Here is a 13,106-nt window from a genome sequence, read left to right as displayed (position 1 = left end):
TCATTTACTATGTAAGGATGGATTCCCTGGGGGCCCTCAAAGGGGGATGCGTGTGACGTTTCCCCATAGTAACATTCCCCTCTGGCCTTCAAAGCCAATGCGCTCAACCCAACAGCTGGTCCTGCTTTTCTCTCTCTACTCACGCCAATGTCCTTATCACGAGGCCAGTCATCAGTTAGCGCTTCGCAGACTGGGCCGAAAGTGGAAGCGGGCCTTCCAATGGGAACGCTTTAACATCTGTCCTCATCCACTGTCCAATGCTGGCTGCTACTTCAATGCAAATATGATGCGTTTGCTTTTTCATGTTTTATGCTAGAACCAGGGTTAGCTGAGAATTGCTGATGAGGGACAAAATAAGAATCGGCACCTCGTTAATCTAAAAGCATCATGGGAGACACCGAGGCGTGCTCCAGAGCCTGCCTGATATCATTCCCCTGGCCACGGGCACACCTCTGCTCCTGGCAGGAGGAAAATAGGGCAAAGGTTCAGAAAAGCCATCAGTGGGCTGGTCTCCCGGCATTTGGGGCCCTACTGGAGGAGGGAGTTTTCAGAACTATGCTGGACATGCCAGCTCCGGAGAGATGACAGCCAGTTTGAAGGCTTCAGGCAGTTTGGATAAGCATCTAGACTCTGGGTACATTTCTGAGCCTGCTCTGTGATCCCTTTGAAGTTTATCCAACTTAAATAAACCCTCCAGAAAGCTGGGACCAGTAAAAAGGCTTTCTTTAGAAGTCCCTCTGGACGTGCCCTGTTGCTTTCTCACAGGGCAGTCAGCCCATCAGCACAAGAGATGTGAAAAAGACAGAAGGAAGAGGCTTGAGATGGAATGTTTCCATAATATTCAACTTGCTCTCTCTCTCGCTCTCTTTTTTTTTTTTTTTTTTTTTTTTTTGGTCTTCTTTTCTTCCTGGCCTTTTTATATATTGAGAAGGAGACGGCAGATAGATCACCAAATTCCCAGCGGACTTTGAAGACCCTGCGCTTAGATCTGATCATGGCTTGCCCATGACCCCTGTGCCCTTTCCGCCGATGCAACCTGTTTCTGAAGGCCTCGGCTGAGACGTGTGGGAAAAGCACCACACGCGTTAGATGAGCAAGGTTTAACAAAAGATGCCATTGGGGTCCAGGAGAGCTGGTGACAGGGCCATACACCGGTACAGGCAGAAGGTTCCATTTCATTTCCTGGAGAAGCGGTCCCTAGTTGCCGAGGCCGGGGGCTGAAGCCTAGCTTTCCGCGCTGGGTGGCATTTCCCCAGGGGCAACGTGGATTGGCTCTGGGCCGCGCTCAAGAAGTCAGAAGGGTGGGCAGAGGGTGGGTGGGGAACTGAGCACTGGTTTCTCTCAGAAGCAAACAGGGAGGGGCCTTTATGAGCCATAAGTTGGGCCTTCATACCTGCTTTTGGCTCATTGGTGAGGACAGGCTGAGTGAGTGATGCCCCCACTCTGACTTTGAGAGGCGCGCCACGAAGGGCAGGACCCGAAGTCCACAGAGGACCGAAGCATGACTCGAAGCATCTAGAGAGGAGAGCTGAGCTGGGGGCACCCTATACAGCAGCATCCCACAACTCCACGACTCCACTGGTTGGCCACAGACACGTGGGAAATGCCCTTTTTTGACCCTGGGACCACACGACAGAAGGGGGGTGACAGAGAGGCAGGGGCAGCACCAGAGAACCCCACTGGAAGTGGGGTTGCATGTAGTTTTATTTATTTATTGGTAAAAAAATATTAATAGCAATTAAGAAACACAAAACATTCACAACCCATCACAGAGTCCTGTACGTGTCGGCCATTTATTCCCAATGGAATCCTTCATCTGACGGAGGCCGTGATTTCAGCCGAAAGGCCCCTTCATGTTTTTCATGGGCGGGTACTGCTGCTCCATCGGCATGGCCCCAAAGCAGTCAGAGGGGTTACAGTGGCCAGCCTTGCCTGGCTGGCCCATGGGACCCGGAGGGCCAGGGATGCCCGGAATGCCTTGCTGGCCCATGGGTCCGGTCGCGCCCATCTTACCATACCCAGGAGGGCCTTGAGGACCTAGGGCGGGAAGAGTCAGAGAGGGGAGGTCAGGAGACCCAGGCGACAAAGAAGAAATCATGGTCACGGTACCTAACACCTTACGTTTGATAAATATTTGTCAGGCTGTAACAGGTTTTCACGGACACCTGATCTGATCCTTCCGTTAATTTAACAGTAACAACATTACTGGCTGGTTTTATTGGGAGCTTCCACGTGCCAGGCACCAGGCGAGTGCTTCTGATGCATAATTCGATGAATCTTCACGACCATTCCATGAGAAAGAAACGATTACCTCATTTTGTAGATGAGGACACCGGCTCAGAGAGATTGCACACTTGGGAGTTCGAGTGTTCGGGGAGGCCGGGTCTCAGAGCCAGGCCGTCGGGCTTTGGTCACTTCTCTTTTAGGCTATGCAGCCTGACTTAGCGACCTTCTCAAGGTTCGACAGCCAGCGTGGCGCCGAGCAGGACATGAACTCTCATTCGCTGGCCCCACTATATCTGGCTGTCTTCCCCTGTGTCCTGCTAGCCCAGTTTAGGACCTGGGGACGGGCCCTGGGCCTTCTGCTCCCCCCCACCGCCCCCGGCACACACTGGCATTACCGTGATAGACCTGTAGTTATTTGAGGTTCTACACAACTATATTGTGCTGTAGAAGGAACATAAGGAAAGCAGATACCAGCTGCTTGAGATTCATGCTCTCAGATTCTGGCTCTTCCTACCTGGGGGGCCGGGGAGACCATTTTCGCCAGCCATGCCAATACCAATGTCCCCCTTTTCACCTTTGGTACCGGGCAATCCTGAGACAAAAGGAATAAAATAAGTCCCATTCCTGAGCAGAGAAATGACACCCCAGTGAGATTATTTGAAACACACACATACACACAAATATCATATTCGCAATGGACCTCATGCAATGCTCTTGTCTGCCCCAGAGAGTCACATGTGCACCTCGGGGGCACCGGAGGGCAGAGCTACCTCTCATTCCTGGCACACCCTGGCGTCCTTCTCTGCCGATCTGACCAGGAAGTCCTGGTGATCCCGGAGCGCCTGGCCGGCCCGGAGCCCCATCCTTTCCTGGGGGTCCTGGTCGTCCCGGAGCTGCGGCCATCTCCATGGGGAACTGCATCCTGGAGGTGTAATAAGCCATCCTCTCTGTAAGAAAGCACAGGGACAGGTCCCAGGGTGTCCCAGGGACTCAGACGGATGCAGATGGGCCACCAGCATGGAGTCCAAAGCCGCCTTTCTTCAAAGGGCAGTCAGAGCAAGGAACACGCCTCCCGTGCCCTCGCCTTCACTATCCTTTGCACGCTGGTCTTTCGACAGCACAGACCTGATCAGGGCCTCCCTCTTCTCCAACACCCTCATTAGTCTACCGCTGGCTTCACAAGAAGGTCCGGACTCCTTGCTTTGCATTCAAGGTCTGCTTCCCAAGCAAGATGGCTAGCACCATCAGGACAGGGGCCACGTTCTCCCCAGGCCCTAGCACGGCCATGCCGGATGAACAGTTGCACGGGAAAAAAGCTTAGAAGCGAAACCACACCAGCTAGCCTATGGCTGCTGCTTGCCCCTCTATTTAGAGCTCGCTTCATGCAGACTCGTTTGATGTCAGCTTTCCTGTCTCCTCTGCTGCAGTGGGGGCTCGGGGAGGGCAGGGAGATTCATTGTATCTCAGGGCAGAGCAGGTGATAAGGAAGGTCTGAAGTCTGGTTGAACATATGCCTGTAAGTGGGCGAGGAGGGGTCTGGGGCGGAGGATTGGGCTCTAAAGGAAAAGGAGGCCAAGGCAGGGCAGAGAAACAGTGGGGAAAAGCCAGCAGCACCCACCGCCGCCCAGCCAGCTGCCAATTACCATCAAACATTTTAATGATCTCTTGTCTGATGAACCTCTTGATTTCATCGTAATTCACCATGTCTCCCTGAGGAAAAAAAAAAAGAAAAGAAAAGAAAACCTGCCTCAATTATCCTTCCAAGCCTGATACTCTCCCCCTGGGAATAGACTTTGTGGAAAGAAAGGATGAGGAAGGGAACAAAGCTTCTAGGAGCGTCCCACAGATACTTAATCCAAGGTCCTAACCCCCCCACCCGCCCCGAATTGGTGCATAACATTTTGTGGATCAGTGCATTTTCCTGGGGAGAGGGTTCCCACGGCTCCCGGCTCTCCCAAGCAAGGTTAAGAACCACCTATGTGGGAGTCATGCTCTTTCCCTCGGGGGCTTCTACAATGGTCTCTGCTCCACCCTGGATGCCTGCTCTGTGCGGCGGGGCCCCTGGCTGCCAGCCGTTCCCCTTACCATGGAGCCAGGCACCCCGGGCAATCCAGGGCTCCCCGCAGGCCCCGGAGATCCAGGGTGGCCTCTCTCTCCTGCGGGACCCGGTGGCCCAACGGGCCCCATGGAGCCACTCTTGCCGGGCCCACCAGGCATGCCAGCTCTTCCCTTCTCTCCTGCCTGGCCCTTCTGTCCTGAAGGTCCCGGATCACCCTACAAGGACAGGAAGCCATAACCAGCATTGCCAAGGACTATCACGTCCACCTTATTATGTCTCAGCAATCAGCCTCCCTCTCTGTCTCTCACCCTCTCTCTCTCTCCCCATCCCCCCAACCGGCCCCTGGCATCTTCTTCTGACTGTGGTCACAGCATCCTACAAGCTTGCCTGGCCTCACAGCTCCCAGAGCAGTCCGGGTCCTTGAAAAGACAGTTCTTCATGCTGTTTACTCCCTGTTTAGAAATTCTGATGCCTCCCAGCTGCCCTCAGGCTAAAGAGTTGATTCCTTGGCCAGGCATTCAAGATCATTCATGATGTGGTTCCCATCACCTCTTTTCCAGGTTCATCTCCCTGCCCTCGCACCTACAGCCATGCCTCACTGCTTATAAGTCTCTGCTTCAGCCACGCTGTCTTAGCCTTCCTTGCATGGAATGCCCTCTCCCCCCTTCTACCCGGCTCACTCCTCCTGCTCAGCTGAAATGTTCCTGTCCTATGCACAGCCTCCCTGACTCCCCGGGCTGACTTGGGTGCTATGTCTAATCTTCTGTAAAGCTTGCCATGCCCTAGCATAAGTGTGGCTGGACGAAGTGAGTGGCTACTGTTCAGAGACCTCTGTTTAGCCAAAGCTGGGACAGAGGACCTGGAACATGAGAGGGAGCAGGTGCCAGCAGCATGAATGAATCAATCAACTGGTCAATGAGTGAATGAACTTGAGATTTCCACCCTCCCAATCGTAGCTAAGAAATAGGCCCCCGTGAGAAACTTTCACAGATGAGGTTGCTGCAAATTCTGAGTTCTGCCCACTTTTTTCTTCCTGCCCGCTGGCCTTCCTGCGTCTCCTCTCCATGGCTAAAGTCGTAGCTTGGAGCTGGCCTTAATCACTCATGAGTTTTTCATCTCAAAACCAGCCAGTGCCCACTCACCTTTGGACCGGGGGGTCCATAAAGTCCCTGTTTTCCAGGGGGTCCCTAGAGAAAAGCAAAAGTCAGGGGTCAAGCCTAGGCAGCATCTCTGAGCCGTCCTGGGGAGGCAGGTGTCATGAAAGGACCACCTGCCACAACCCTAGGGCCCAGGCTGTGTCCAGCTGAGCTCTGGGTGAGGAAGGGCGACAGCCTCCCTTCTGTTGGCTGACAGCTAGAAGGTAGAATGATGTCCCCTAGGGCATCATCGTGTTGGTTGGGTCCCTTGTCACAGACAAAAAGAGGTGAGAAGTCAGAATGAAAGGGCCAGCGCATGGCATATTGGAAGGCGTTCAGGGAGTGATTACTGAGCGAAGGAAGCAGGGTGGGGGCAAGGCGAGGGGCAAGCAGCAGCATCCCCAAGGGAAGGAGAAACCCAACACAACAGTACCTCTTTGCCAGCTGCGCCGTCCGCACCAGGCTCACCCTGTGGAGTAGAGAGTGGTAAAAAGCCATCAGCACCACCCCAGCATGGCATCTGGCTCCCCTTACCCGCTACACATGCCCAGCCCCTGTGCCACGAAGGAACCATGATCCTCTAGCCCTCACCCTCAGCCGCTCTGGACACAGGCCATGGAAACTTAGAACCCCACCCCACACTCCAGCCTGTCCCGGAGCCCCACGCTGGCAGCCCGGGCCGCCTCCCTGACTGCGCTATGCAAGGGACAAGCAGACTGCGCCTGCCTGGCTCCTGGCTTGAGGTCCCAGAATCTCGCGGGATCCCTAGCTGTGAGTTTCTGTTACACGTTTGCCAAACAAAGGCGGTAATTGTGAACCTCTGTCCTCAGTGAGGTCCCGGAGACAGGCCAAGGTGGCCTGAGCCTGCTCCCACCCCAGGACAGGACAGACCACACACCCTGGGCCCAGCCTGCTTCTGGTATGATTGTGGGGAAGAGGAATCTGGGATTCCAAGGCAACTGGCAGATTCAGCTAGGGACCCTGGAGGCTCCTGAGCCTACAGGCAGGGAGGGACAGAGGCTTGGAGGGGCCCACCTGCCCCGGGGCCCTGGCGAGAATCCGAGTGAGTAGGTGAGACTCGGCCCTCCTGGCGAATGCACCAACCATCACCCCTGCACGGGCAGGAGTCGTCCACCCCATTGAGGCCACCGGCTCCAGGGTCATGGCCACTGCTCCCAGAAGAAAATCCCCCGACCCGGGGGCTAGGAGACCTGGGCTCCTGCCTCAATTTCCCCAGGAGAGTTCATCCCTGAGACTGGCAATCCATCCACCTGATGTGGGTCAACTGTCTGGAACCTTGGAAAGAGGGAGTATTGTAGAGTGGCTAAGGACGACGCAAGTTCAGGAATCCGGCAGACTTTTCCACTCGCTAGCTCTGTGACGGTGGGCAACCTATTTAACCTTGCTGAGCTTTGGTTTTCTCATCTGTAAAATGGGAACAATCAGACCTACTGAACGGGATTGCGGTACGGATTAAATGACCAAATGCCAAGCACTTGGCTCACCATTCAGTGCATTGTCGGTGACCAACATGTCACAGGTCTCAGTACTAAACACTAGCTGAGACCAAGGACCGGTTTGCCAGTTGCCGAGAGGGCTGTGATAACGGCTCTGCATTTCTGGCTCCTGACATGCACAGATTCTCCGTGGTTACCGGAGAGCTCCCCCAGGGAGGGGGCAGGGCAGGGGCAGAACAGGCGCCAAGTCTCGCCGGCCTGACCCCTAGGGTGGTGCATGCTCAGAGGCAGCGGCCTGGGGTGCGCTTGGCAAGCGCTGGCTTGCAGAACTTGTCCTTTCTTCCGGATGTGATGTGATCTCGTCGGGCTGCCATCTTCCCTGCTAACCGCCTCTCCTCCCCTGGAGACCCCAGATGCGTGGGGCTGTGCTCGACTGACAAAGCCAAATGTCCCTTTCCCTCGGGGCTGTGCAGTAAGATGTGGGGTCTTACCGGGGGGCCAGGGTGTCCGGGGGTCCCAGGCTGGCCTGGAAGGCCTAGCATGCCCCTTTCTCCAGGGGCTCCCCGGTCTCCTTTTAGGCCCTGGAGAGAAGGGAGGTGGGTGGTGAGAGGGGACGGGAGAGACGGCAGTGAACCCCACAGAGCAGAGAGGCAGGCGTGATTGTATGCCAGGGACCATGCACCCACCCCCCCAGGCCCTGTGGGGCAGGGTGGCGTGGCCTGAACCTGAGGCCGGGGCCTGTGATGGCCTCCAGCCCTCTCCAAAGGCCTTTACTGAATGCCACCTGGGGAGACCCAGGAGGTGGGAGAGGCTGAAGGCAGGGAAGGAGGGGGACAGGCACAAATTGTTCTCACCACCCCCCTCTGTGAAAGAAGCCCCAGCCCGAGTCCTGGGAGGGAGGGAGGGAGGGACGAGGGGAGTAGATCACTCACCACTGCAGAGATCCCAGCTGGGCCCGGCTGGCCTGGAGGTCCCGGTGGCCCCTAAAGAAACATGAAGACAGCAGGATGGAAAGAGTCTCCGATAATAAGGCCACCCCAGGAGGCAGCGAGGGACCAAAGGCAGGAACAGGCCCAGAACTTCAGCAACTCCATCCGTCTTCCCTCAACCCTCCTTCCCTTCCGGTCTTGCACTTGAGCTTCTCCCAAAAAACTTGTGCCAGAGCTGACACCTGGGGAGGGGAGGGTCCCCGAGCTCACAGGACCTTCACGCCTGCCGTGCACTGAGTGGTTCATCTTGGGCTGTGCCAAAGGGATGATCTGGAAACCACAGCCAGAGCCGAGGGCGGGGGGGCAAAGGCCTGAAGGTTAACTATGTGGGCCTGGGGTCTTCTGAGGCCCTCCTAGCTCCTCTCCTCCTGTTCTGTGGGAGAAGCAGGGGCTCAACTCGAACCCCAGAGACCCAGTGGGTAAGCCTGGCCTCAGGCCTTGGGTCTCCCACTCTGCTGTCCCTGGAGAGCGGTGGGACTCAACACACAGAGTGCTGTCACCCTGCTGGGCTGGGGCGGGGCTGGAATGCCATTCCCATCTCTGAGTCAAGTTCAAGTTCAAGTCAAGTTGAGCTCTGAGTCAGCTCAAGTGCCAGCTCCCTGGCCAGAGCTACCCCTCTGAAGCCCAGGGCACACAGGTCTCTCTCCCAGCATGTCCCTCCACACTCCCAGATGGAAAGTTCTGGAGGCACGGACTCTGTTCCGCTCATCACAAGTCTTCTGGGGGCAGGAATGCCCGGCACTGGGACTGGCACGGAGCAGGGGCTGAAGCTGGGCAGACGGAGGTGAGAGGAGGAAACTTGTGCCCCCTCTCCCCAGCCCCCCGATGAGTCTTCAATGGGATCACAAATCAGTGTGTGGCTCCTTTCATCTGCAGTGTGAACAGGGACTAGGCTGGACCTGGGGTCCCTAATCCGGGGCCGCTAGACCCCTTGAGATCCATACACGCACTGATGAGGACCCGAGAGTTCCTCTTTTTGATCATGAGCTATTTTTAACACTTCCAGAAGCCTCCTGGAAACTGTACATCTGCCACAACAGGGCTGCAATCAAACGCCAGAGTGTTTCCTTTGCTCAGGAACCCCATCAGCTCTAGCTGTCACACTGATCAAAGGCGCCCATAGGCAGCCATCTATGTTACTGAGGAGTAAATTCAGATGGGAAACTCATTATTGCTTAATAACTGTCCTCTCCAAGTCGTCTTACCTTTGTAAGTGCACCACCCATGCACCCAGCCGCCCACCACGCGCAGGAGTCATCCCTGGCTCCTCTCCCTCCACCGCTCCCCGCCCCTCCCCCATCCAAGTCGGCAGCAAGTACTCCAAACACAGCCCATCTGCCACCCCAGCTCCACCCGACCATCCACCATCCAGGGACACCTCGGCTGCCACCCGTGCCCCTCGCCTCCTGAGGTCCTCCAAGGTCCGAGGTCGTCACCAGGTCCTCTGGAAGCATAGCTTTCTGGCTCCCACTGATGCCTTTCTCAAACTCCATTCCAGCCACGCTGACCTTGGAGCTCCCCGGACACACCGGGCCCCTCCCTGCCTCGGGCTCTTTGCGTCAGCTGCCCTCCCCCGCCCCCGCCCCCCGACTCCTGCCTGGACGTTCTCCCCCCAGACTGCTGGACAGATGGCTCCTTCTTGTCATTCAGGCCTCGGCTCAAATGCCACTTCTGCAGTAAAGGTTCCTCTAAAGGCGCCTCCCAGGCCCTCCCGGTGACATCACATGGCTGCCTGAAGCTTTCGCATTAATTTGTTTGTTTGTTGGGCCTGCGTGGAAGCTCTGGGATCAGGGGACCTTGTCTGTCTCGCTCCCTGCCACAGCCCAATGCTTGGAACAGTGCCTGGCATGGAGCAGGTGCTCAATTATTGTTTGTCGAATAACTGAATGATCTTTGTTTGATCAGTAAACTCAAATGTGCCCAGAAAATAAGAAAATGGCAGAAAGCCTGGAGACCACTGGATTAGGTGAGCCCAAGGCCCCTTACTGCTCTGTAGGGCTGCCCCTGTGGTCAGTTCTTTCAGGCCATCACCGGCTTGCCCACCCCAGCCCCAAGAGGATCCTAACTCTAATAGAGGCAGAGGCAAAAATGGTTTAACTCACAATATGGCCAGGGGGGCCGGGTCTTCCCTGAGGTCCCATGGCACCAGGCTCACCCTATAGGAGCCAGAAAAAAAAAAAAAAAAAAAAAGCAATACAGAAACAGACTTACACACACGGGGTTGTTAGTGGGAAGGAGGCTGAGCAGAGCAGGTAGGACACCGATAGAGGAGCTGAGCTGGGTCCTGGCCTCCAGGCCCACGCTTTCTGGGGCCCGAGGGACCAGCCCTGCCCACGAGTATTGTTGGAGACAGATGTCAGAGCCCCCAGCCTGAGAAGGCCAGGCCTTGCTTTTTAGGTGAGTGATCCAACAGCCTGCAGGGAGGGGAACCAGTTGCAGGAGGAAGGAGGAGGTGAAGGTGTGTATCTTGGGGCAAAACCTCCCCCAGAAGGCCCAGGAGGGAAGGCAGCCCCTTGGCCAGTAAGTCTTGGACTCAGCAGAGCCCCAAAGGCTGCCCGAAGGTAACACGTATGGACCTCAGCCCTTACCTCTGCTCCTGGCCGGCCACTGCTGCCTGGGGGCCCTGGTTTCCCACAGTCACCCTGCAAGAGAGAGGGCCAGCTGGAACTCGACAGACCTCACTTGGCTCCCCCAGCCCCAAGGCGACCCCACATCCGAGGAGTCCTGCCCCCTGCCCAGACTCTGGCCAGCAGCCCTCGGATGCTCTCGGGCTGGTGGACGGCAGAGCCTGACCCGATCCGCTAGGCCCCCGTGGTCTCAGGAGGCTTGGATGCTGGGATGGCGTCTCAGCCCGCTGGTGCCAGGCTGCCATGTCTGCCTGGGGTCAGGCCTTGGGTATGGCCGAGAACACCTGCTTGGCAGAAGTCGCCAGGCCCTTCCTTACCTTCGGTCCTGGGAGGCCAGGGTGTCCCGTTTTTCCCTTGAAGCCCTGGAAGGAAAAGTGGGAGGCTGCCACGGCCCTCGCCTCAAGCAGAGGCGACTTCCCTTGCCTCCTTCCGCAGGTTGAAGGAATCAGACCCACCCAAAGTCACAACCTGGTCCCCAGCGGATCTGGATTTGGGCTGCCCACCCTCTAAGGCAGAGCCCGCACCCGTCAGCTTTGGGACCTCCCCGCTCCCAACTCCTTCCTGCAGCTCAACTTACCGGGGGTCCCATGAGTCCAGGAGGGCCAGCGGGGCCAGGGTCCCCCTGTGGAAGAGACCAGGGGCATTGAGACAGGATGAGCACTCTTTTCCCACTGTCTTCCCTCTCGGCAGCCCCTCCCCCGGCTATCCCAGGGTGGAGGGAATGTCATGGGAGGCAGAGGGAAGAATCCAAGCTGGGCTTGGTCTCTGACTGGCTGTGGACCCTGAGTGAATCCCAGCCCTCTCTGAGCCCCCACTTTCCTTCTTTTGGGTACAGAAGGGGGTTGACTCTGATGCTCTGCCCTTTGCCATGTCGCATCCCTTTCACATTCCCCAGCAGCACCAGACCCAGGGATCCAGGGCTGCTCAGGTCCTGCCAGGTCTGCGGCCTGTTTTTCTGACACCCGGCCTAGTATCTTTAGTATCCTGAATTTCTGGATATAAACCCACCCCCTTCACTGCCTGCCTTTGGTGAGACCCGGCTCATCCAACCTGGTTAAGGCTACCAGAAGAACCAAGGAACCAAGGCCTCCGGTGCCATCAGAGAAGGGGGGTGTGGCCAGGAGCAGGTGGAGGGAAGGCAGGGGTGTGGGGGGAAGGGATTCCGTTTCCTTCATCGGGGTTCCATTGACTTTGGCTCTTGGAGGAGGAAAGAGAAGGAAAGGGTGCCCATCCTCTCACCCTCAAGCCAGGCTTGCCGTCCTTCCCATCCAGACCATCCAGGCCGGCAGGGCCCTAGAAACAGGAAAAAGGAATGTGTGCATGCCTGCCGGAGCCCCGGGAGGTAAGATACCTGACCCAGCCCCTCCACCCTGTCCACCGCTCACCCAGCTCCCACCCGGATTAGACACACACACATGCAGGCACACATACACACGCATGCACGCCGCACGTACCTGGCAGGCCAAGGGGACACACACTCACCTGGATCCCAGGCGATCCTGGTGGCCCAGGGGGACCAGGCATGCCTGGTGGGCCTCGGATGCCTTCGCTGCCCTGGAAAGGAGCCGACCCCCACAACACAGTCAGCAGGGCCTTGCCCACCACCCCCCCAAGCCCCCACCCCGGGGGGATGAGGCCCTAGGCGCCGGGTTCTGATGATTACTGAAAGTCAAGACCACTGGTTTCCAGCCCCAGTTCTGCTGGATGTATTCCACACCACTCCCCCAGAAGGATCTGTCTTTGTCTGCAAAGCATCCCTCTTTCTGCACTGTGATATGAGGAAGGGACAGAGCCTGTTCGGTCTAGCACCTTCTTCAGGGTTGACCCAGGGACTGGCACAGTGGGTGTGCAGGAACGTGTACTGACTGAAGGCATACATTCAGCGCGCGACGGTCCCCACAAAGTGCCAAGCACTATATAGCCTCTGATTCTTCCCTGTCCTCAAGGAGCTCACGGTCCAGCTCGGAAGAGGGGGCCGCTCACTCTGGCCAGGGGTCAGGGAGAGTGTCACAGAAGCATCACCAGATGCTAGACTCTGAAGGATAGGTGGGATTTGGGCAAGTGGACAAGTAGAAAAGAGCCTCTGAGGGAACTTCAGAGAACGATACAGATTTGCAAGTGGTCACATGCCTGGCCTGGCCAGGATGTCTGGGGAGCCAGTGTGACAGGAGGGGTGGGAGGCAAGCCTGGAGGCTCTAGGGAGAGCCTGACGGGGGGTGTGCCCGGAACACCGTGCCAGAGTCTATCCGACAGACCAGTGCTTTTCACACTGTACTCCTCAGAGCCCTGGGGGTTCCTGGAGGAGCGTCAGAGATGGGGGCACAAAGTGGGAGCCCAGAGGGTGGGACCCAAGACCCTTGCTCCCGCCTCAGCCAGAGCAGCTCTACTCATATCTGTTTAATACATTGAGAGTTCACGGGAGCTTCTGTGTGATGACAGGGCTCAGGAACTTCAACATAAAGTCTGGGAACCACTGCAACAGGCACTGGGGAGCCACTGATGGTTCAAAGCAGGGGAGTGATGAGAACCAAGGTGTGAGCTAGAATGTTCACCAGTGAAGGGAGGAGGCAAGCAGCTTGGTGTGGAGGGCTGCTGGGTACCCCAGGGGAGAG

The 13,106-nt window shown here is 56.9% G+C and overlaps 1 protein-coding gene across 5 annotated transcripts in view; it reads right to left on the bottom strand.

Moving 5' to 3' along the window:
- Window positions 1-1,698: 1,698 nt before the first annotated feature.
- Window positions 1,699-13,106, bottom strand: part of COL16A1 (collagen type XVI alpha 1 chain) — a 49,885-nt gene continuing 38,477 nt past the window's right edge. For all 5 annotated transcript variants that reach the window (XM_047871172.1, XM_047871173.1, XM_047871174.1 and 2 more), the window contains 15 exons: window positions 11,977-12,048; window positions 11,734-11,787; window positions 11,072-11,116; window positions 10,812-10,856; window positions 10,456-10,509; window positions 9,970-10,023; window positions 7,811-7,861; window positions 7,370-7,459; window positions 5,855-5,890; window positions 5,428-5,472; window positions 4,312-4,500; window positions 3,870-3,936; window positions 2,997-3,173; window positions 2,741-2,818; window positions 1,699-2,037 (listed from right to left, as the gene is read on the bottom strand). In XM_047871172.1, coding sequence (XP_047727128.1) covers window positions 1,835-2,037; window positions 2,741-2,818; window positions 2,997-3,173; window positions 3,870-3,936; window positions 4,312-4,500; window positions 5,428-5,472; window positions 5,855-5,890; window positions 7,370-7,459; window positions 7,811-7,861; window positions 9,970-10,023; window positions 10,456-10,509; window positions 10,812-10,856; window positions 11,072-11,116; window positions 11,734-11,787; window positions 11,977-12,048 — 1,260 coding nt within the window. In that variant the 3' untranslated portion in view covers window positions 1,699-1,834. The remainder of the gene's footprint in view (window positions 2,038-2,740; window positions 2,819-2,996; window positions 3,174-3,869; window positions 3,937-4,311; window positions 4,501-5,427; window positions 5,473-5,854; window positions 5,891-7,369; window positions 7,460-7,810; window positions 7,862-9,969; window positions 10,024-10,455; window positions 10,510-10,811; window positions 10,857-11,071; window positions 11,117-11,733; window positions 11,788-11,976; window positions 12,049-13,106) is intronic.

The sequence above is a fragment of the Prionailurus viverrinus genome, chromosome C1 (genome assembly GCF_022837055.1).
Source record: "Prionailurus viverrinus isolate Anna chromosome C1, UM_Priviv_1.0, whole genome shotgun sequence".
Lineage (NCBI taxonomy): Eukaryota > Metazoa > Chordata > Mammalia > Carnivora > Felidae > Prionailurus > Prionailurus viverrinus.
Note: the sequence above shows the minus strand (reverse complement) of the source record. Positions and strands in the feature narration are given on the sequence as shown.